The following is a 25,515-nucleotide window of genomic DNA, read 5'->3' on the forward strand; positions in this document are numbered from 1 at the left end:
CTGTATCGTAATTGTATTTAATTGAACCTTTATTTAACGAGGCAAGTCAGTTAAGAACAAATTGTTATTTACAATGACGGCCTACCCTGGGGTAACCCGGACGACGATGGGTCAATTGTACGCCACCCTATGGGACTCCCAATCACGGCCGGATGTGATACAGTCTGGATACAGTATGATAGTGATGGCCTAGCACTGAACCAGTAACTTCTCTAAAGGGCTGGCAGTGAATGAGCTGATTGTACTGTGGAGAATGTGGTTTTATGAGAAGATCTGTCTTAGCATATGTTAATGAGTTCCATGTGTGTGCTGTGTGATTGTGTCATATTGAGGGAATGTCCCTAAGACCACAAGAGTATCAGTTATCATCCTTCCTTTCATCCCTTATTTTAGTGGGAGGAGAAAGGGTGGGGGAGAAGGAGAGCGATGGCTTGGTGGCGGACTAGTGAGAGAAAGGGGTTGGGGAGCGGAAGCACTGCATTGTCATTCCACCTCAAAAAGCACAAGAGGATTTTGACAACCAACATCTCTCATTGTGCTGTAATTTAGTAGTAAACTGATAAGATTAGCATTCCTTCATTATGTTGTTGAAATATAATGTAATATCTGAAAAATTAAGCTGATTGATTGCACCCAAATTGGCCCTTTTCATTTATAGGATACGCATAATATTCAATAAATATGGTATCCAACATTCGATTTGGACCATAATACTTCCTACCAATGAGTAAGACATGAGGAACACATTAAAATGATCCAAAGCAACCTACACCAATCCTAACCCAACAACCGGTAGGCCTATACAGTGTCAGTTCGCCATGTCTGACAAGTAGTGTGGAGCTGCTGCTTGTTTTTTCATCCTATGTAACGTATTCCCTGTGACTCTGATCATGGTTTTCTCTATGTATTTTCATTGGGATGTCTTTCTGCGGCGGTGGCAAAGTTGTGCCGCTGCTAAAGACATATAGGCAAAACATTTCTGTACCGAGAAAATTAGCCATATTGCATTATTTACCATAAATAAGTGTAAAAGTAGCAGGTTTTGCCCACTAGATGCCTTTGTTCCTACTACTGCCACACCCTTTTATCCATTTTGCTGGTCTCTTGTGTTCATTAAATGGATCAAAACATTTTCTTTGGAACTTTGGTTAGAAAACCAGTAGCTTTTGCTCTTGATGAAAATAAATTGTGTGGTCATCCTCACAAGTCAAGCCAGTCCTCCATGAAAGTAATTACGTTTGTCCTTCTCTTAGGGTTAATCTGTGTCCAGGAAACGGTCTGTGTGTGGTTTATTCCTTTCAAAAAAGGCATGGATTAGTTAGAATATTCCTGGTGAACAAGCAAACCTTTTGGCTATAGCAGATCTAATGGTTTTAATGTGAAGGTCACTAATGGTCTTCCACACACTGTGGAGTAGTTTCCAATGATAATGGTGTTTATTGTAATGGTAAATGTCAATAATCACACTACGTACATGTAGAGATGTTTTCTAATAATGTTATTGAAAATTATAAGACTGCCATGCAATGGTTTGTATTATTTCTCCATCAACGTTTTGGGCTTGTAGGAAAAGTCTTCATGTTAGATTTGCACCAAAGGGATAGCCCTAGAGAGCTGCCATTTGTTGGACTATTCAAGAAGAGTTGCTTTCATGGAGAACTGGCTTGACTTGTGAGGATGACCACCATTTATTTTCATCATGAGCAAAAGCTATTGTTTTTTACCCAAAGTTGCAAAGAAAATGTTGTGATCCATTTAAATTATCAGCAAATGGATAAAAGAGAGTGGTAGTTGCAGCAACAATGGCATCTAGTGGGAAAAACCTTGTACTTTCACACTAATTTATTGCAAATGACTTCAATGGCTAATTTCTCTGAACAGGTAAAAAAAAACATCACCAGATTCACAGGGAATACATAACATAGGATAAAGAAGCAATACACCAAGCAGTAGCTCCATACTACTTGTCAGAATAATTATTTTACTGTATACTGGTTGTTGAGATGGGATTGGCATAGGGTGTGGGGGTCCGTGCATTGCTTTTGACAATTTTATTGGATTCCCTATATTCCCTACCTGTCTTACTCAATGGTAGGAGGAAGTTTGGTCCAAATCTGATGTTCGGCAAAATATTTAGTGAATATTATGTGAATCCTAAAAATGTAAAGGACAATTAGGGTGTAATTAATTAGCTTAATTTCAAAATACATTCAAACCCCCGAAAACTGCAGGAATTCTAATCGTATCTATTTGTAACTACAGAAACGATTTCAGAACAATCTGAGATGGTGGGTGTCATGGGTTGCTGAAATGACATGGAATGACTCTGCAGGGATACAGAGAGGAGTGTGAGTGCATTTTGTGTGCGATTTCAAGGCCGTCACACTCCCATGAGGCCTCTGTCACGCAAAAATCTGTCCAAACTGTTTTCAGACGGTTCCCTTGGCCACAGCCACGCCAAGAGATGTCATCAGCACAGAAAACGCTCCATGTTTGTCATGTATGGTCATGGTCTGTCTGCTCCTGGTGGCTTCCAGCCAACCTTCTTCCCTTACGTCTCTGGTGTGTAATCATGATGGGATTCAGCTTGTCACCATAGGTACAGGATACTGCATTGTGAGTCTGTTTCTCTGTTCGGATATGGCTGAACTACTGGAGTAAATTCTTTGAAGCTTAAAGAGGTCCTCCAGTGATTTTTGAACTTGTCCTGTTGAAAATTGATATCCCAAGTATTACTATGGTAAAGTACACACACTAAAGAGTATAAAAATATGTTTTGAGAAAAATAGTGTTTTTAGACACAACTGCAAACTTCAAGGAGTTGTTCTGATGGGCAGTCATGATGTCATCGGCCACCACCTTGCTTGAGGAACAATAGAGGAGCAATAGAGGACAAAAGAGAAAAGGCACAGCTCCCACTTGTGCCATGTCATTTCATACCTGGACTACCTATTGAGACGTGCCTTTTGTTAAGTAAATCTGGTGTTAAGTGGGGTGAAAAGGAGACTGGAGTGCCACTTTAAAGACCTACTACAGTTCCCTTTTCACCTCATTTAACACCTGATTTACTTAAGAAATTGCACATCTCAATAGCTGGCCCAGGTATGAAATGACATGGCACAAGTGGGGGCTGGGCCTTTTCTCTTTTGTCCTCTATTGCTCGTCTATTGTTCTCACAAGCAAGGGTGAGATGATGACATCACATCAGACCAACCCCTTCAATGGTTTACACTTTGAAGTTTGCAGCACTATTTTGCTGAAGACATATGTTTTACCTTTAAGTGTGTGTACATTGCTCTATTTATACTTGAGATTTTGTTTTCAACAGGAAAATATGAAAAATGAAAGCTAAAAAAAAAATGCTGGAGTGCATCTTTAAAAGTACCACTCCTTCCTTCCTTTTGTAGAGTATGGTATGCTCTGTGTCTGTGTCAGTCGCAATTGTGTGTGTGTGTGTGTATGTGTGTGTGTGTGTGTGTGTTGTGTGTGTGCTTATAAAAAGAGAGGCTGGCAGTTTACCTGACCTACTGTATATTATCTTTGACTACCTCAGCCTAGGCTATATGTATTATTTGCACTTCTGTTTTGTGCTTGAATTGCTTGCCCAAATTAGGCCACTGTTTATTTTCTCATTGGAACACTGATCCTTGAAATGGATCTCATTTGAGGAAATGTTCTCCCATCAAGAATAGACCTAACATCACTGAGTACACTCAGTTCCCCACAGTGTTTCCCCCTTTCCTTTGCTCTGCTACTGTACATGGTGCTTTTGATCTGAGCTGAGTTTCCCTGCGTATCATTGGATAAGGCTGGAGCCGCTACACACACACGCACGCACGCACGCACGCACGCACGCACGCACACACACACACACACACACACACACACACACACACACACACACACACACACACACACACACACACACACACACACACACACACATATGTTTTGTTCTTCTATCCTCATGGGGACCTAAATTAATGTCCATTGAAATTCCTATTTTCGCTAACCAGTACCATAACCCTAATCTTAACCCTTACCTTAAACCGTAACCCAACCCCTAAACCTAAATCTAACTCCTAACCCTGAACTAAACCACTAACCACTTACTCTTAACCTAACCCTAATTGTAACCATAACCCTCATTTTAACCCTAACCCCAACGCTTAAAATAGCATTTTAAGAGTTGGGGTTAGGGTTGGAATTAGGGTTTTTTATTTTATTTTTATTTCACCTTTATTTAACCAGGTAGGCTAGTTGAGAACAAGTTCTCATTTGCAACTGTGACCTGGCCAAGAAAAAGCATAGCAGTGTGAACAGACAACACAGAGTTACACATGGAGTAAACAATTAACAAGTCAATAACACAGTAGAAAAAAAAGAGGGTCTATATACATTGTGTGCAAAAGGCATGAGGAGGGAGGCGAATAATTACAATTTAGCAGATTAACACTGGAGTGATAAATGATCAGATGGTAATGTGCAGGTAGAGATACTGGTGTGCAAAAGAGCATAAAAGTAAATAAATAAAAACAGTATGGGGATGAGGTAGGTAAATTGGGTGGGCTATTTACCGATGGACTATGTACAGCTGCAGCGATCGGTTAGCTGCTCAGATAGCAGATGTTTAAAGTTGGTGAGGGAGATAAAAGTCTCCAACTTTTAGGGAAATGGGAGAATTTTCCTTGTTTCACTATCCTTGTGGGGACCCCCACACACACACACACACACACACACACACACACACACACACACACACACACACACACACACACACACACACACACACACACACACACACACACACACACACACACACACACACACACACACACACACACAGGCCTACAGAGAGTGCAGGCATATGCTTATGGTGTGGTAGAGATGGAATGGTGATATCAGCCTGTAAATATCCCTGATCCAAGTACACACACTTTGGAATTTGCTGCTTCTTTTCTGTCCCATTCATCTCTATTATAAACCTCTAGGTCATGGTAAAATCCTCTGTGTTAAGGTCTCAGTAAGTATTAAAAATGAGTGCATAAAACAAATATCCAACTTCCAGCTATTTTCAACCCTTTAAAAGTTAGATTGTTTTGTCTTTTACAGTGAATGAGATTAGACAATCAAAGAAAATATAGCCCGATCAAAAAACATTTAAGTAAGCTAGGTTAATATAAAACACATGCTATTTTAGAATGATAGTCAACATATTCATCAGGAATTTATACCCTTTATTGAATGGGCAACACGGAAACAACAAAATAAACCAAATTGTTTTTCATGTTTAAAAATGTAATGCACACATTATAGTAACGTATGAAAGGCTATATATGTAAGTAGTAGTCTTAAATGCATTAAGGTGACCATATACAGTGAGTGCAGACCAAGTCCAGATAGGATTAGTTATATGTTTGATAAGTGCTTTTTCATGCACACACTGATGGAATCACACACTTGTTATTATTAGGATGATGTGGCCGTTCAGACATAGGCTGGTTTGAGCTGATTCTCTGTTGGTTTTGTGGTGAAAGGGACTCAGGATTGGGTAAACAATCTAAGTCACTATGGGCTGGACGGGGGCGGGCATTTCAATCATAAGGGCCACTTACTTTAATGTGTGAGGGTCGTGAGACAGGGGTGTTCGCAGGGGCTATGGTGATGCTACTGGTGATCTTGCTGTTGCCTTTGACGTGGCAGCCATTGGTCAGTACTGGTGTCCTTAGCTCCAGCCCGGGGGTGTGGTATGGGCCACCAGACTGGCTCTGGGTCATACCATTAAAAGACTGGATGTAGGGGCTCCCAAGGTGGATGTGGATCTTGTTGTCCTCTGTGGTGATGATGCTCGGACCAGTGCTGTCGGACCTCTGTAGCTGCCAACCATTCTGCCTCTCCGGGCTCACCCGGAATACGGCTTGACCTATGACCTTAGCGGATTCAAGCGATCCAGTGCTGACTGTTAGCATCTGGATGGGAGAGCCAGTGGGGTCAGGTGACATTGATCTGGAGGAAGCTGGGGACATGACTGAGACGGGTGTCTTGATGAGAGGGGAGAGGACTCTGTCTGGGCTGCCAAACCCTTCTGGTAGTGGGGCGTTCTTTGTTCTGGCCACTGGTGAGATGGCAGCATTTGGGATGATGGTGATTCTCTGTTTTGGTGGGGCTCCGCTGGTGGGGATGACGGCGGTGCTGGTATAGGATAAGGCATTGTCAGTGGTGGGGCTACTGATATCCAGCATGGCCGTGTTGAGGCCATGGTCTGGCGTTACCTTGATGTGTAAGGGCTTCCCTGGGGTGTGTGCAAGCATCACATCTCCTTTCTGGAAAAAGTTACTGTTCAACACTTTGCAGTTAATGGGATGGTGATTGTCCTTGCCATTGGGTGAAGGAATGCTGAATCGCCTCAGATTATTGTTTTGGTGGTTCAAGCTTTCAATGTTGTTCAGCGGAGGTGAGTTGCACTTATTGATGACACAATCCTTCTTTTGATTTGGGTCCTCTCCATCGATCTCCTCATACAGTTTACCGCTGAGAGTCAGCGGAGTCAGGCTCCTGTAGTCAGGTGGCAGGGTGTCTGCGGGCTCCGTCTGCACCTCCTTGGTGCACAGATGCAGGTCTGAGAAGCATTGGCCAGTCATGCCTGGCCGGAGGCTCTTGCTGAATCGCCGGTACCTTTCCAGCTCATGGGTCAGTCCCTCCATCTCCCTGGCCAACTCCCTGTTCCTGACCTCCTGCTGGGTCAGCCTCTTCTGCAGGGTGGAGCTGTCCATCTGCACTCGACAGATGGACTCCTCTGCCCCCATCAGCCTCTGGACCTTCTCCTTGAGTGTCTCCACCTCCCTTTTGAGGAGGACAGACTTGACCTGCTCCTCCTGGAGTCGCCTGAGGAGGAGGTGCTCCTGGTTGTTCTCCTTCTTCTCAGCCAGCTGGTACTTGGAGAGCTCCCTCCTGGACTCCTCCAGCTCCACTGCCAGAGCTCTGGCTCTCTCCTGCTCCTTGGAGCACCTCCTCTCCAAAGACTCAAAGTCCTCCTCTGCCTTCATAAGCTCTCCCTCTATCACTCCCTTCTGCATGAGTCTCCTCCTCAGTCTATCTACCTCCTGGGTGAGTTCTTTGACTTTGTTGTCTTCCTGTTGGTAGCCGTGGTTAGTGTTGTCCAGCAGGGGGCTCTTGACTTCTCGACATAACTCCCCCTTTTTGACCTCCAAGATCAGAATCCTTTTTTTCATGGCGCTAACTTTGCTTTGCAGATCCCCACTCCTATCCTCCTCTGCCCTCAGCCTCACCCGCAGCACGTCCCGCTCTTTCGCCACACTCTGAATCCTGTCCTCGAGCTCTGCTTTAGATCTCATTGCCTTGCGGCTCTCCTCAATGAGTTTCTCTGTGGCTGTTGACAGGCTGTCACTCTCAGCCTGGAGTTTCCCATCCTTCTTCTCTTGGAGTTTCTCCTCTGTCTGCCTGAGTCGCTCAGCCATGTTCTTCCTCTCTTCAACCACTACCACTGTGAGTGTTCTCAGCTTGGCAAAGTCCTGTCTCAACACCCCCTCAGATTTTTCCAGCTGGCCCTCGATGGCTTCCAGTTCCCTTACCCGCACCCTGAGGGTATCCAGCTCTCCAGACAGCTGCTTGGTGCTGGCCCTCTCCTTGTCCAGGCTGCCCTTCAGAGAGCTGCACTCCTGCCTGCTTTTCCCAAGAGCCTCCTCCAGTCTGTCCAGCTCACTGATTCGGCCGTTCAGCTTGTCCACCTCGGCCTTCAGGCTGCGACTCTGGCTGGACTCCCTCCCAAGGTTTCGGTCCAGGTCCCGGCATTGGTCCCCCATTCGGATCAGCTCCTCATCCTTTCCTTCCATCTCCACCACCCTCATCCTCAGCTGTTCCACCTCTGAGAGCAAACCAGGGGTTGTTGCGCACCCTTCTCTCCCATGGCCGAGCCTGTCCCTCAGCTCCTTCAGTTCCTCCTCGGCCCTCTGGAAGGCGCCCTTGGTCCCCTCCAGCTCATCCAGATTTCGACTGAGGGCAGCCAACCGCTGACGCAGCTGCCGGTTCTGGGTGTCCTCATTGGACAGTTTGGCCATCATGGCTTCCTGTTTGAGGCGGAAGTAGGAAGCTTGTTTGTGTAGCTCTGCCTCCAGACAAAGTGATTTAAGCTCCTCCTCCTTTGCCCTGGAATGGGTGGAGTTTAGCTCCTGTTGGGCGTGGTCAGCGATTTCTGTCAGTTTCTGGACACGTTTGCTCTGCTGTGAAAGTTGATTCGTCAGACGCTGCTGCTCGTCAACAACCAACAATGCAAAAGACTTGAGTTTAGTCAGCTCTTCCTTTAAAGCAGAGACCTCTCTATTGCTCTCCTCCTCCTTTCTTTCCCAGTAGGCCTTCTCCTGGATGAGCAGTAATTTCAGCCTTTAGAAGAGGGAGACAAACAAAAGGATGTGATTCAAAGGGAAAGGTGTGGTTTAACTTAGTGATGTAACATATTTAAAAGTCTACAACAACTTGACTTCTGTGGAAGGTTTACGAGCCTTTACTTTCAATCAAATCAAGACATGAAATAGCTGCCTGTATTTGTCTTTATTCTGAATGCAATGTTATCCAATGTGTGGAAGTCCCCCCACACTCCTTTTCCTCTGCCTACTACAGTACACTTCTGAGCTGGTGAGCTAATGTTCAGACAGGAAATGTACCATGTCCATGACGGAGACATAATTTCCTCCTTGTTCCCTGGCCCTCAGTGCTCTCTCTAGGAACAATCTCTGTTCCTTCACCTGACCCGTGTGTGTGTGTGTGTGTGTGTGTGTGTGTGTGTGTGTGTGTGTGTGTGTGTGTGTGTGTGTGTGTGTGTGTGTGTGTGTGTGTGTGCGTGCGTGCGTGCGTGCGTGCGTGCGTGCGTGTGTGTCCAGTCTCCACATCCCTGTCCTCCTGGCGTTTGCGAGGATGTTTTGACTGGCATCACAGATGGTGCCTTGGTAAGGAGTAGTTGGTTAATTATTTTCACCATACTCACCAGCATAAACATGTGTTTGAACACACACACACTTTTTACATATACACATAAATAAATACACACAAACCTTATACATACAGTGCCTTGCGAAAGTATTCGGCCCCCTTGAACTTTGCGACCTTTTGCCACATTTCAGGCTTCAAACTGTATTTTTTTGTGAAGAATCAACAACAAGTGTGACACAATCATGAAGTGGAACGACATTTATTGGATATTTCAAACTTTTTTAACAAATCAAAAACTGAAAAATTGGGCGTGCAAAATTATTCAGCCCCTTTACTTTCAGTGCAGCAAACTCTCTCCAGAAGTTCAGTGAGGATCTCTGAATGATCCAATGTTGACCGAAATGACTAATGATGATAAATACAATCCACCTGTATGTAATCAAGTCTCCGTATTAATGCACCTGCACTGTGATAGTCTCAGAGGTCCGTTAAAAGCGCAGAGAGCATCATGAAGAACAAGGAACACACCAGGCAGGTCCGAGATACTGTTGTGAAGAATTTTATAGCCGGATTTGGATACAAAAAGATTTCCCAAGCTTTAAACATCCCAAGGAGCACTGTGCAAGCGATAATATTGAAATGGAAGGAGTATCAGACCACTGCAAATCTACCAAGACCTGGCCGTCCCTCTAAACTTTCAGCTCATACAAGGAGAAGACTGATCAGAGATGCAGCCAAGAGGCCCATGATCACTCTGGATGAACTGCAGAGATCTACAGCTGAGGTGGGAGACTCTGTCCATAGGACAACAATCAGTCGTATATTGCGCAAATCTGTCCTTTATGGAAGAGTGGCAAGAAGAAAGCCATTTCTTAAAGATATCCATAAAAAGTGTTGTTTAAAGTTTGCCACAAGCCACCTGGGAGACACACCAAACATGTGGAAGAAGGTGCTCTGGTCAGATGAAACCAAAATTGAACTTTTTGGCAACAATGCAAAACGTTATGTTTGGCGTAAAAGCAACACCGTGAACACACCATCCCCACTGTCAAACATGGTGGTGGCAGCATCATGGTTTGGGCCTGCTTTTCTTCAGCAGGGACAGGGTTAAAATTGATGGGAAGATGGATGGAGCCAAATACAGGACAATTCTGGAAGAAAACCTGATGGAGTCTGCAAAAGACCTGAGACTGGGACGGAGATTTGTCTTCCAACAAGACAATGATCCAAAACATAAAGCAAAATCTACAATGGAATGGTTCAAAAATAAACATATCCAGGTGTTAGAATGGCCAAGTCAAAGTCCAGACCTGAATCCAATCGAGAATCTGTGGAAAGAACTGAAAACTGCTGTTCACAAATGCTCTCCATCCAACCTCACTGAGCTCGAGCTGTTTTGCAGGGAGGAATGGGAAAAAATGTCAGTCTCTCGATGTGCAAAACTGATAGAGACATACCCCAAGCGACTTACAGCTGTAATCACAGCAAAAGGTGGCTCTACAAAGTATTAACTTAAGGGGGCTGAATAATTTTGCACGCCCAATTTTTCAGTTTTTGATTTGTTAAAAAAGTTTGAAATATCCAATAAATGTCGTTCCACTTCATTATTGTGTCCCACTTGTTGTTGATTCTTCACAAAAAATACAGTTTTATATCTTTATGTTTGAAACCTAAAATGTGGCAAAAGGTCGCAAAGTTCAAGGGGGCCGAATACTTTCGCAAAGGCACTGTATACACATACATAAATACACACACAAGAATAAACACGCATGTAGCTAATGTTTGTTCACATTGTTTTGACATTTATTTGATATTCATTGTTTTGTGTTGTGAAACATGTTTCCCATTAAGGCAAGGACATATTTACAGAATCTCAGAGATATAGTGAAGGACGCCTGGGTTTGTATAGGGCAGGGCTAGTGTGCAAATTTACAGAAAACTTCAGAAACTCTCAATGATGTAAGTTCTTGCATGGAGCTGTATTACTTTTGATGAATTTGCAATGCAATTTAGTAGTTTATTTTCTCTGTAAATATTTATGGGGTTGTTTTTATGAGAATTTTCTTGGCATGCATTATGTTTTACTACAACACCGAAATGCTAATGAGCTGGATGACTGTCAGTATGCAGTTGGGAGTTTCTCTCATGCACACACACGTGTACTAATGTGCACACACAATTTTCCTTGTTTCACTATCCTTGTGGGGACCCCCCGACACACACACACACACACACACACACACACACACACACACACACACACACACACACAGGCCCAAAATACAGCCTAACTCTACAGAAATGTACAGTAGCTAGACAAACTGGTCACAAAGTTTAGCCTATATTGTACACATTTACAGTATTTCTTCATTGACAAACTGAGTTTTCTGTATTTTAATATTCCTGCTTCACTTGATACATTTTAAATCTTCTCACTGAAAATTCCCAACTGATTTATAACCCACATGGTTCGGAATGCTGGAAAATCAATGCCGGGAGCTCAGCTGGGAAATCTAAACTGAGTTTCTGATTAGCTCATCTCCCTACCCGTAAATGTGATTAGTGATAGTGACCATATTCAGCATTTTGTGTTTGTGTGTGAATATTTAGGCTAATGTAGCCTATAATTTAGAGCAAAAGCAATTAAGAGGAATATTTTATAATAGTTTAGCAGCCTTATTATTAGTCCCGTTATAGGCTAACTTCTCTTTAAACTGAGAATTGCTTTTAGATATTAGGCTAACTGTTGGGTGTCGTTCGTTTTTCTAGACTTGTCTGATAAGTTGTTGAGCTAAGTTATCCAAATAAATGTATGGGTGGAATGTTAATTTGAGTGTTTTTGTAGCAAAGTGAAATACTGTAAGCATAATTTAGCATGGTATCACTATTTTGTATCATAACTCCAGGTTATGTGTAGGCTAATAAGAATAAACCTAAATCCATCCCTGTAATATAGGGGAAGGCAACTAGATTCAACCATGGGCTGGTTTTTGTTGGAATGGATGGTCGGGGGGCCGGAACATAATTATAATAATTAAGCCCAATAAGAGTATTTGAAAATATCAATAATTGTATTGAGACATGATCACATATGTCCCTTTTTATTTGTGGGAATACTTGGGACCAGATATCCTGATTTAAACCATTTTTTTGCTGAATTCCAAGTTATTTTATTCTCTTTTTTTTTTACCAAAAAAAAAAACAATCCCCACCCCCCCCCCCCAAAAAAATTCACTCAAAGGGACTATACTGTAGCATGTTCTGAGTTCATCTGGGTTTGTTCCTACCTGATCTGTATGTCCGTAAAGTCTCAGATCAAATCCTATTCCCTCTCCGCTCTCCCACCTCTCCTTCCCGTAGTTCCCAGCAATGTGGACATTCCAGGCAGAAAACTAACATTATGAGAAGTGTTCTCCACACACCCCCAGCCAGACAGCACAGCTCTAGAGCCCATTACATCATCAACAGGACCTTATAAGGGGCTCTGTGATGTACAGACTCTATTGTGTGTGTGTGTGTGTGTGTGTGTGTGTGTGTGTGTGTGTGTGTGTGTGTGTGTGTGTGTGTGTGTGTGTGTGTGTGTGTGTGTGTGTGTGTGTGTGTGTGTGTGTGTGTGTGTGTGTGTGTGTGTGTGTGTGTGTGTGTGTGTGTGTGTTTGTGTACGCATCATGAATAATTTGTTTGTCATGTTTGCTAATCTTAATGTGTGCATGCATGCATATGTGTGTGCCTGTGTATGTGTGTGTGTGTACTGGATATAAGCCTATTCCAGATGAGGTCATGTTGCAGCCATGCTGGAGAGGCTGATGTGAAGGACAGAGGAAGAGACTTTACTCAGGGAGAGAACGAAAGAGAGAAGAGGGACCTCACACTCAATCTCAGTTCTAACAAGTTACTTGGCAACACTCACATTAGTGTACAGTACAGAGACTGGTGTGTGTGTGTTGTGTGGAGCCACATGTTTGTGCTAGCCCCCGTGCCTGGGGCCTGATAACCTGACTGAGGCATGACATCATCATAGGTCTGCAATCACATCCACATGTGTAGCGGTATGCTCTATCACTCCCTTTTCCCTCTCTATTGCTGGTACATGGGACCGATACATTGAGGTGTAATCCATATAGGATGTTCTATAGGTGCACAGAAATGCTTTCCCCTGAGGAACACTGGCCGAGACACACACACAAAAGCACACACAAACACATGTAACGGATGTGAAACTAGCGCAGCGCACCGCTAGCTTAGTTAGCGGTGCGCGCTAAATAGCGTTTCAATCGGTTACGTCACTTGCTCTGAGACCTTGAAGTAGTAGTTCCCCTTGCTCTGCAAGAGCCGCGGCTTTTGTGGAGCGATGGGTAACGATGCTTTGTGGGTGACTGTTGTTGATGTGTGCAGAAGGTCCCTGGTTCGCGCCTGGGTATGGGCGAGGGGAAGGTTTAAACTTATAATGTTACATTGATGCTGTTGACCCGGATTACTGGTTGCTGCGGAAAAAAGAGGAAGGTCAAAAGGGGGGTGAGTGTAACGGATGTGAAACGGCTAGCTTAGTTAGCGGTGCGCGCTAAATAGCGTTTCAATCGGTTACGTCACTTGCTCTGAGACCTTGAAGTAGTAGTTCCCCTTGCTCTGCAAGGGCCGCGGCTTTTGTGGAGCGATGGGTAACGATGCTTCGAGGGTGGCTGTTGTCGATGTGTGCGGAGGGTCCCTGGTTCGCGCCCGGGTATGGGCGAGGGGACGGACGTAAAGTTATACTGTTACACACACACACACATTTGTGTAGGTTCTCTCAAACACACATACATGTGTTCACACACACATACGCTTACATAGCATTACAAGCATTTCGCTACACCCGCAATAACATCTGCTAAATATGTGTATGTGACCCATGACATTTGATTTGATGTACAATGCCTTCAGAAAGTATTCAAGGACTTATTCCACATTTTGTTGTGTACAGCTATAATACTAAATGGATTAAATATATGATTTTCTCACCCATCTACCACAATACCCCATACTGATAAGGTTTACATGTTTTTAGACATTTTTGCACATCTATTGAAAAGTAATACCTAAGTATTTACACCCCTGAGTCAATACATGTTAGAATCACTTTTGACAGTGAATTATTCAAGCTCTGTGAATTGATTGTTGATCATTCCTTGACAACCATTTTCAAGTCTTGCCATAGATTATCAAGCACAGTAACTCAGCCACTCAGGAACATTCACTGTCTTCTTGGTAAGCAACTCAAGTGTTGATATGGCCTTGTGTTTTAGGTTATTGTCCTGCTGAAAGGTGAATTTATCTTCCAGTGTCTGGTGGAAAGCAGACTGAACCAGGTTTTCCTCTAGGATTTTGCCTGTGCTTAGCTCCATTTCATATATTTTTTTATCCTGAAAAACTCCCGATTCCTTAACGATTACAAGCATACCCATAACATGATGCAGTCTCCACTATGCTTGAAAAGCATATGTTTCTCCATAACACTTCGTATTCAGGACAAAAATGTAATTGCTTTAGTGCCTTGCTGCAAACAGGATGCATGTTTTGGAGTATTTTTATTCTGTTCAGGCTTCCTTCTTTTCTGCCTGTCAATTATGTTAGCATTGTGGAGTAATTATAATGTTGTTAATCCATCCTCAGTTTCTCATATCACAGCCATTAAACTCTGTAACTGTTTTGAGGTTTTAAAGGAAATAAGCTTTAAACCTGCAAAAATGCGAATGGGAGGTGCGGGATGTTCCCAATGCAGGAAGGGGGACATGAGTGAAAAAGTTTAGGAACCCCTGCTTTACACCACTGGTATAAAAACATTTCAATTTAAGTAATTTTAAATTCAAGCTGCAACACAACAAATGTGGTGTCAAGCGGTGTGTATACTTTCTGAAGGCACTGTGCTGAGACACACACCAGTGTTTCCGCTCCAGTCATTTATGTGTGGCGTTGCGTCACAGCAAAATCAATTCATTTGGAGATGCTAGAACAGTCCACATGTACTTTTCTTCTGCAAACAAAACGTGCCATGAATAGAAGAATCAGACAACCCCATAGTCGAATAGTTTATCTATGTACCTTGTTGGCTTTTTGTTGTGTGTTCTACGTGAGATAAATATTTATCTTGAGCCACATTCAGGTTACGAGTGCCAGGAGGGAAACATGCATTCTGACAAGCAGTCAACGCACAACAATTATTGCAATTTCGGGGGAAACAGCAGTTTTAATGGCCTTTGTTAAAAAGGGGGGATCCCAGCTTTCCAATCCTACATTATTTATTTCTCAACTTCTAAATGTGCGAACTACACTATTTTAAAGCCAGAGTATTTATCAGCAGCATGGTTAGGCACGTGGATAAAGATGGCGGCCCCACATGTACTAACTACAGTTCACCGTATTGTACAGTGCTCTCCATTACTCTTTTTTTGTATTGCATTAAGACAGTATACATGATCCCAAATCGATCTCCAAGAGGGCGCAATTTAAAAAATTAAAAAGTAGATTGAGCTGATTTATAGTTACATTGAACCATTTTGTGCACCGTAATTTAAAAAGTCTGTGGATATTTCTCATACAAAGATGTCATATCTTAATTGCTCCATCTACTGTATATGCACCTTTAATTTTTAATTTGACCTTTTATTTTACTAGGCAAGTCAGTTAAGAACAAATTCTTATTTTCAATGACGGCCTAGGAACAATGGGTTAACTGCCTGTTCAGGGGCAAAATGACAGATTTGTACCTTGTCAGCTCGGGGATTTGAACTTGCAACCTTCCGGTTACTAGTCCAACACTCTAACCACTAGGCTACCCTGCCGCCCCGGCCTTCACCATTTACTGTGAGTGCATAAGGGAGAGTGGGGCTAAATGTTGCACGGGTCAACTGTAGAGTAACTTGTGGTAAAACATCACCCTACTTAACATTTTTGGGGGCAGTGACTTAAATTATGAGACAGATGACATTTTTAGTTTAGCAAAAGTAGTGGTAATGAATGGACAAAGCCATCGATCACGTGACACCATTCAATCCCATGTGAAGACTCAATAGCGCATTTGAAGCCAAAGAAGTTGGTTAATCGGTTAAAAGAAATACTGGTGTAATCGAAGCAGTTATTGGTACCATGATTGTCTTAAACAAAAGTTTTAATTACACTAAGATTGAACACGAAGATTGCCATTCCCATTCACTATAACGAGTACCGCGGCCGGCCTTGAAATTTGTGGCTTCAATAAGAGGGGGCTGCCGTTCTTCCCTGATCTCCACACACACACACACACACACACACACACACACACACACACACACACACACACACACACACACACACACACACACACACACACACACACACACACACACACACACACACACACACACACACACACACACACACACACAGGAAGATGCTCTTGGAGCTGTCTCTTTTTCCCATGGGAACTGATTCTCTAGAGGAACAACATTGTGGCTAAACACTGGTCAATTCACTCTGAGGAGGAAATATAAGTTTTTCCCTCCTTTTTGCTGGAGAAAAAGCCTCAAGTCCCCAATTAAGGGTGAAATATGTCCCCTGTGACATGTCGTCATCACACAAGCATTTACAAAACAGCCCAACGACCCACAGTTCTCTGGAAACTTCTCTATTTATAGAAGGGACTGTTGGTGAGTATATGTGTGTGTATGCATGTATGTGAATTAGTCAGCATAGGACTAAAGCTCAAGACAAACACACACACACACACACACACACACACACACACACACACACACACACACACACACACACACACACACACACACACACACACACACACACACACACACACACACACACACACACACACAGAGACAAAATAGGGAGTAGCTCATGTGAAATCCATTAAACCTGGACCAAGCTGATTAGCAGCATGTGGCTCCAATTCCAATAGCAAATAACAGCAATAACACTGTAATAGCCCTGATGTTTTCAGGTAGTAGTTTACAATGAAGGCAGGAACTACTGTATGTTGTGCAATTCACAAGTGTGTTAACACTTTTGTTTACCATTTAACCTGTTGAGGAAAAGCTCGGTCTGGGGTTTTATCTGGTCAGTTCCCATGGTCAGACCCATGGTCAGACAGTGCTCCTCATTCCAGCCCATTCCACTGTCCTGGAATACTTCAGGAATGTATTCTTCCTTCTTCCCTTGAAGTAGCTTAGGCCTATGGGTTGGCAGATGGCCTAGCGGTTAGAGTGTTGGATCAGTGACTGAAAGGTTACTAGTTCAAATCCCTGAGCAGAAACATCTGCTGATGTGCCCTTGAGCAAGGCACTTAACCCTAATTGCACCATGGTCATTGTTGATAATGGCAGACCCTGGCTATGATCCCACCCTCCGATGGTGTCTCAGGGGGCATTTGGGATATGCAAAGAACGCATTTCCAATTCACTTATTTATACACACTTATACATGTGTGAAATGGTGCATGTTGTGCACCAAATTACTATACGCCCTGACATAACTGGATAGGTGAAAGCTATGTGATGGAGGGCTTGCAGATGCAGACACCTGTAGCCTAAATTGAGGAAGAAGGATGCATTTTGAAAGTATTCAGAAGGACCACTAACTTTAAACAGAGGGTTCATGGGGTCCTGTTTCGCTTCAAGGAGGGCCTGGCTGCCTCATTGCCTTTCCACAATTACATGAATGATTGAATCTCTCAAAGGCATTTCCAGGAAAGCCCTTAAAATGGCTGCCATGTAATAGGCCTGTTATATGAGGAGAGCTGATATTTGTGACAATGCTGTTGCTGGTTGCAGTTATCTGCTTGAGCTCAAAATTTATTAAATTGTGTACATCTCTTATGTCCCTGCCAGTGGTAGGCCCTAATCAGCAGTGTGTGTGAATGTGTGTCGGGGGTTTTACTAAAGTGCCTTTACTCTGCTCTTTTATGAAGAACTGACTCCATTTCATGTCATGCCAAACTACTCAGAGGAAGGAGTTAATTTGTGATTTATAACTGATCTGTCAGGGGATTTTTTGTTGTTGCGTAAATTAAGGTTTGGCAGCCTACAGAGCCTGTTCTCAACACAGTTCTCTGTGCAAGGCAACTGTAATCCTTTGGGCTATTGTATCCCCTTCTTTTCCCCTGACCCTTCTCAATGGCACTATGGTTCAGATCATTATTGAGCCCAGTAGTTCAGACAATGGATTCACTTAGACCTATTTGGAAATTATTGTCTGTATCAAATCAATAACCAATATTTTAGAGTTCTGAATGAACCCATCAGTTTATATCGTGACAAAAGAGTTGTGACTTCTGAATGAGTTTGCAGTGCCAGATCCTCCTGTTAATGGCCCTGACACATTACTGGCTGAGTGAACGGATGTGTGAGCGTGGAGGACAGATGAAACAGCTGGTTTCCACGACGACTCAGCCAAGTTTGCACTGTCCTGTCCTGTTCCTAAGGACAACTAATTAAAACATTTTATTGACACCCTTGATAAAGATGAGCAAAAATTACTGTATAAAATAAATTGTTCAAATACTGAATATTGTGTGCTCCAAAAAATTGGGAAAATATATAATTTTATACTAGTACAAAGAATGAGATTTAGTTTAAAAATGAATAATTAGTTTAAAAAGCAATCATTCAAATACTGATTCTCATTTAGACACCAAACAGCTCTCTTTTTATGTCATCTGACCAAAACACCGGTTTCAATCCAAGTGCAAATGCCGTTTAGCAAACTCCATTTGTTGGATTACATCAAAATAGAGCTGTTTGGCCATGCAGAAAATATGGGGGCATTTTGCTTCCATTGGTCCTGGGGCCCTTGTCAACGGCATCATGAACTTTACTCAGAATACTGTATGGAGGATTGGTCTCAGATCCCTCCCAATGTGTTCTCCAACACGCTCAGTGTCGTTATCCTCTCAAGGTTGAGGTATTGAATGGTCTTGAAAACAGGGTGTCAAAAAGTTTTGACCCCTACCTTAATTTTTTGTTAAATAAAACTTATAAAATCTCTTCCTCTGAGCAATTGTATCAGTATCAAATAATATAATTTCCCCCAAAAATGTAGCATACAATATAGCTCATTATTGCAGGATCTGACCTTTTTTTCAATTTTCGCCTAAAATGACATACCCAAATCTAACTGCTTGTAGCTCAAGACCTGAAGCAAGGATATGCATATTCTTGATACCATTTGAAAATAAACACTTTGAAGTTTGTGGAAATGTTAATGTAGAAGAATATAACATATTAGATCTGGTAAAAGGTAGTATATTTTTTTATACCATCATCTTTGAAATGCAAGAGAAAGGCCATAATGTATTATTCCAGTCCATGCGCAATTTAGATTTTGGCCACTAGATGGAAGCAGTGTATGTGCAAAGTTTGAGACTGATCCAATGAAACATTGCATATCTGTTCAAAATGTTGTATCAAGACTTCCCAAATGTGCCTAATTGGTTTATTAATACATTTTCAAGTTCATAATTGTGCACTCTCCTCGAACAGTAGCATGGTATTGTTTCACTATAATAGCTGCTGTAAATTGGACAGTGCAATTAGATGAACAATAATTGAAGCTTTCTGCCCATATCAGATATGTCTATATCCTGGGAAATGTTCTTGTTACTTACAACCTCATGCTAATCACATTAGCCCACGTTAGCTCAACCATCCCACGGGTGGGGGCACCGATCCCGTAGAGGTAATTTATTTATTTTATACAGTTATTTCTGCTCCTCTTTACAAGGGTGTAAATAATTTCAGACCCCAACTGTATAGATACACTGAGTGCACAACACATTATCAACACCTGCTCTTTCCATGACATAGACTGACCAGGTGAATCCAGGGGAAAACTATGATCCCTTATTGATGTCACTTGTTAAATCTACTTCAATCAGTGTATATGAAGGGAAGGCGACAGGTTAAAGAAGGATTTTTAAGCCTTGAGACAATTGAGACATGGATTGTGTATGTGTTCCATTCAGAGGGTAAATGGGAAAAACAAAATATTTAAGTGCCTTTGAACGGGATATGGTAGTAGGTGCCAGGCAGACCATTTTGTGTCAAGAACCTTAACACTGCAGGGTTTTTCACGCTCAACAGTTTCCCTTGTGTATCAAGAACGATCCACCACCCAAAGGACATCCAGCCAACTTGACACAACTGTAGGAAGCATTGGAGTCAACATGGGCTAGCATCCCTGTGGAACGCTTTCAACACCTTGAGTTCATGACCCGACGAATTGAATCTGTTCTGAGGCAAAGGGGGGGTGCAACTCAGTATTAGGTAGGTGTTCTAAATGTTTTGTACAGTGTAATTTCGGGATATGTAATTGTATGGATTTGTCCCCCTATCTCTGGCTTGGAGTGGCCATCTGTTATGTGCCACAAGACTCATTCAGATGGTTTTGATGCGATCATTCGAACAATCCCGTCAATTTTTTGGGACGCATTTGAGAAAACATGAACGAGTCTGGAGAAGGTTGCCGGGGTGGGGTGATATTTTAAGACGTGCGAGTGAGTAAAAGATCATGCACACAGACATGTGTGTGTCGTCAACAACATGTGGGAGCGGTTAACACTTAAGACCTGTCAACCTAATGACGGGGCATAGAAAACAGAGATTCAAAGCGTGGTCTGATGTCTGGGGTTTGAACAGTCAGATCACTGCATTCTGATAGACGTGTAATCATGCTGTAACACGCAATGATGGCCTAATCATACTATAACACGCAATGATTACATCATCCTTCACACAATGAATAGCCTAAAGTCTACAGTTCACGATCACAGCAGAACATCAAGGCGAATCTCTGTATACACACTATCTTGTAACTCTTCCACACAAACAAGTTTCTTATCTAATCTCTTTTATTTACCAGAGGATGGGGAAAGAGGGAGGGAAGGGGCGATCAGATATTAAGTTGATTGGCTTTAAACCCTGTGTGGGTGGATTGAGAGAAGGAGAAAAGGATGGAGAGATTGAGAAATAGATATTAAGAGGAGCAGAGTGGGAGACATTCCTTACTGAGGGAGTGTATATTAGTTATTTAGAGGAGAGGAGGATGGATGAGAAATGGATTGAGAGCTAATGAAAGGTGTCTTATTTACACAGCAGATGGGATGGAGTGATGACACAGAGAGAGAGAGAGAGATAAACGGCAGATTAAACATCTCTTACTTCCAGTAGTTACTTTTTCCTCTCCAGCACTACCATGTGTAGTCTCTTGTCAAAGCATGGACAATTCTCTCTTTCTCTAATGTTTTAAGAGAGGTCATTATCACTGATTCAATCTCCAAACTTTTGTCTCTGTCAGGCTCCAAGGAATGTGTGTGTAGGAGTGTGTGTGTGTATTTTTAGAAAGGGAGAGAAGTAGAGAGGATAAATAATGTTGTAACAACCGTCTAATTGAACGAGTGTGTCTGACATCAAAGATAGACATGGCAAATGAAATGTAAGCCTTGTGAAGCTTAGAGTTGTGTGTGTGTGTGTGTGTGTGTGTGTGTGTGTGTGTGTGTGTGTGTGTGTGTGTGTGTGTGTGTGTGTGTGTGTGTGTGTGTGTGTGTGTGTGTGTGTGTGTGTGTGTGTGTGTGTGTGTGTGTGTGTGTGTATGCACACTGATCTCACTCTTCTAGAATGTTCTTAGTCCACCTGCACAATGTCATTTATTGTTGGGAAGAGGGTGAAGCAGGAGGGAGAGAGAGGATGTGGGAGAAAAACATAGATCCTTCACACTCTTACCTGTTCTCATCTCACACTCACCTAGAATCTCTTCGCTGTGTGTATGTGTGCGCTCGCATGTCAGTGAGAGGACTTGGCCATGGCACAGTGGGGCAAAAAAGTATTTAGTCAGCCACACATTGTGCAAGTTCTCCCACTTAAAAAGATGAGAGCGGCCTGTAATTTTCATCATAGGTACACTTCAACTATGACAGACAAAATGAGGGAAGAAAATCCAGAAAATCACATTGTAGGATTTTTTATGAATTTATTTGCAAATTTTGGTGGAAAATAAGTATTTGGTCAATAACAAGAACTTGCACAATGGATGACTAAATACTTTTTTGCCCCACTGTATACTGGCTGTGTTGTCTGTATGTCTGCACTGCCTGCCTGCCTGTCTCAGTGCTAAATTGAGGTTAGCCAGGAATGCATGAGTAAGTCGCACGCTAGGCTACAGATCGGGCTAGCATGGCTGTGACAGTGACGGTGTCTACTGCTCATTAAGTTATATATTATATTATATGATGTGATATATCATCCTAGATGTATCACAAAGGGTGGCGTGTGTTGATTCCTAGGTCTGAATCACAAGCCGTATGAATGGGTGTGAGAGTGAATGTCTTCCTATAGACATTCCCTGTTAGAAGTCTAACTACCTCCGGATCCCACACCACATCTAATAACAATGTTTTCCCAATTAACTCGTCTTTTGGACACAGCCGCTGTCACTACAATATATCGTTTCGCTCCGAAACACGTTTTTAACCCAGTAACCCTCTCTGTGTAATCGCTGCTGTCCCAACCTGAAAGCCCACACATCTAAAGCTTTGGCGGCATACAAATGTGTGTGTGCAGGACCCTAGACTAACATTTTTCACCTTTTCTGTTGATTGCACCAGCACAATTTTTACTACTGCGCACCGATAATGAACTGACCTGTGTCTGATAATGTATTCCATACAGAACCAGGCTAATAATGGCTAGCCATCTTTTAAATTAGCATGCCCTTGTGTTCTTATATTGATTTGGATAGATTTAGAGTTCAATGCATGGTTTCCGTTAGGAAAATGTGGCACTGGACATTTGACTGGCAGAATTTAAATTTACCAGACTCGTATGCATTGGGTGCGTATCCTGATTAGGGTGCCGCACCCACTGGGGTCAGAATGACAGAAATCAGATTTGGATTATGGTAATTCATATTAACAGAACATGCAAGTCAAATTCTTACTAAATTCTGATGTGCACTTTGAAGATGTTAGAATAACTGTCCGCATTTGAATTTCCTCATCAACAAGACCAGTAACCAACAGCAACATCACCAGCCTATTTCAATCTAATATCCCCCATAGTAGAAATGTTATCTTATTCTATTGTTTAGCTTGTCTAGAAAATAATAGCTTTTCCAAACAGACTCTGGGACAAACCAGTAGGCCTAGGCTAAATAAAACATTTAAACATTAAAAAGCAATGAGTCTGATGTATCGGATCAGAAAGTTTAGCTTAAAATGTTGATAAACTATTATTTCTTCACATTATCAAATCAAAGTTTATTTGTCACGTGCTCCGAATACAGCAGGTGTAGGTAGACCTTACAGTGAAATGCTTACTTACAAGCCCTAACCAACAGTGCAATTTAAGTAAAAAAAGATCAGTAAAGAAATAAACATTTAAAAAACAGTAAAATGACAGTGAAAATAACAGTTGTGAGGCTATATAGAGGTGGTACCGGTACAGAGTCAATGGGCGGGGGCACCGGTTAGTCGGGCTAATTGAGGTAATATGTACATGTACATGTAAGTATAGTTAAAATGACTATGCATAGATGATAAACAGAGAGTAGCGGCAGCGTAAAAGTGGGGGTTGGCGGGTGGGGGGTGGCAGGACACATTGGAAATAGTCAGAGTAGCCATTTGATTACCTGTTCAGGAGTCTAATGGCTTGGGGGTAAAAGCTGTTGAGAAGCCTTTTGGGAAGACATGTTGAAATTGTCAGTGAAGACACCTGCTAGTTGGTCAGCACATGCCCAGAGTACACATCCTGATAATCCGTCTGGCCCCGCAGCCTTGTGTATGTTGACCTGTTTAAAGGTCTTACTCACATCGGCTGTGGAGAGCATGATCACACAGTCATCCGGAACAGCTGATGCTCTCATATGTGCCTCAGTGTTGCTGGCCTCGAAGCGAGCATAGAATTTAATTAGCTCATCTGGAAGGCTCGTGTCACTTGGTAGCTCGCGGCTGTGCTTCCCTTTGTAGTCTGTATTGATGCTTTGCCTGTTTGATGGTTCGTCAGAGGTCATAGCAGGATTTCTCATAAGCTTCCGGGTTAGAGTCCCGCACCTTGAAAGCGGCACCTCTACCCTTTAGCACGTCATCGACGCACTTGTTGATAAAGCCAGTGACTGATGTGATGTACTCCTCAATGCCATCAGAAGAATCCCGGAACATATTCCAGTCTGTGCTGCAAAATAGTCCTGTAGTTTAGCATCTGCTTCATCTGGCCACTTTTTATTGACAGAGTCACTGGTGCTTCCTGCTTTAATTTGAGCTTGTAAGCAGGAATCAAGAGGATAGACTTATGGTCAGATTTGCCAAATGGAGGGCGAGGGAGGGCTTTGTACACATCTCTGTGTGTGGAGTACAGGAGATCTAGAATTGTTTCACCTCTGGTTGCAGATGTAACATGCTGAAAGAATTGAGGTTAAACTAATTAAAGTTTCCCTTTATTAAAGTCTCCTTCCACTAGGAGCATCGCCTCTGGGTGAGCGGTTTCCTGTTTGCTTATTTCCTTGTACAGCTGACTCAGCGTGGCCTTAGTGCCAGCGTCCGTCTGTGGTGGTAAATAAACAGCCACAAAAATAATAGATGAAAACTCTTGGCAAATAGTGTGGTCCACAGCTTATGATGAGGTACTCTGCTTCAGGCGAGCAAAATCTAGAGACTTCCTTAGATTTCGTGCACCAGCTGTTGTTTACTGGAGTGTGCTGTTCTATCTAGCCCTATATCCCGATAGCTGAATGTTATCAATGTCGTCATTCAGCCACTTTTCGGTGAAACATAAGATATTACAGTTTTTGATGTCCTGCTGGTAGGATATCTGTGATCGTACCTCATCTAATTTATTATCCAATGATTGTACATTGGTAAGTAATATTGCTGGTAAGGGCAGATTTCCCACTCACCGTTGGTGGATCCTTATGAGGCAGCCCCGCCCTGTGTCCTCTATATCTGTGTCTCTTTCTCTTGTATATCCTGTGTTTCCTGCTTGTTGAATAATTTTTATTAATTTAATCCAAGGTTAGTGATCGCTGTCCTGATATACAGAAGCTCTTTTATGCCGTAATATACGGTGGCGGGAACATTATGTACAAAATAAATTACAAAATACGCCAAAATAACCACATCATTGCACAATTGGTTAGGCGCCCGTAAAACGGCTCCCATTTCTTCCGGCGCCATCTTTTTAGAAAGTGTACAAGGCAGTATGCTATGCTCAAATGTTCATTCCATAATGCAATTAGCTGAAAAACACTGTTGTCAAAAGGGCACCGGAAGAAATGGGAAGAGCTATCTATCTAATAGAACTCAAAGGGTTTTCTTTAACTTCTTGGTGACAGGGGGCAGTATTTTCACTTCCAGATGAAATGCATGCCCAAATTCAACTGCCTGCTACTCATCCCCAGAAGATAAGATATGCATAGAAAACACTCTGAAGTTTCTAAAACTGTTTGAATCATGTCTGTGAGTATAACATAACTTATTTAGCAGGCGAAACCCAGAGGACAAACCATTCAGATGTTTTTTTTAGGTTACTCTCTTTTCAATGTGTTTCATTGGAAATC

General features: G+C 42.5%; 1 protein-coding gene across 1 annotated transcript in view; it reads right to left on the reverse strand.

Moving 5' to 3' along the window:
* Window positions 1-5,216: 5,216 nt before the first annotated feature.
* LOC118385820 (filamin A-interacting protein 1-like) overlaps window positions 5,217-25,515 on the reverse strand; it is a 29,230-nt gene continuing 8,931 nt past the window's right edge. The window contains exon 4 of the mRNA XM_035772985.2: window positions 5,217-8,400. Within this exon, the coding sequence (XP_035628878.2) occupies window positions 5,595-8,400 (2,806 nt within the window). The 3' untranslated portion in view covers window positions 5,217-5,594. The remainder of the gene's footprint in view (window positions 8,401-25,515) is intronic.

The sequence above is a fragment of the Oncorhynchus keta genome, chromosome 7, assembly GCF_023373465.1.
Source record: "Oncorhynchus keta strain PuntledgeMale-10-30-2019 chromosome 7, Oket_V2, whole genome shotgun sequence".
Lineage (NCBI taxonomy): Eukaryota > Metazoa > Chordata > Actinopteri > Salmoniformes > Salmonidae > Oncorhynchus > Oncorhynchus keta.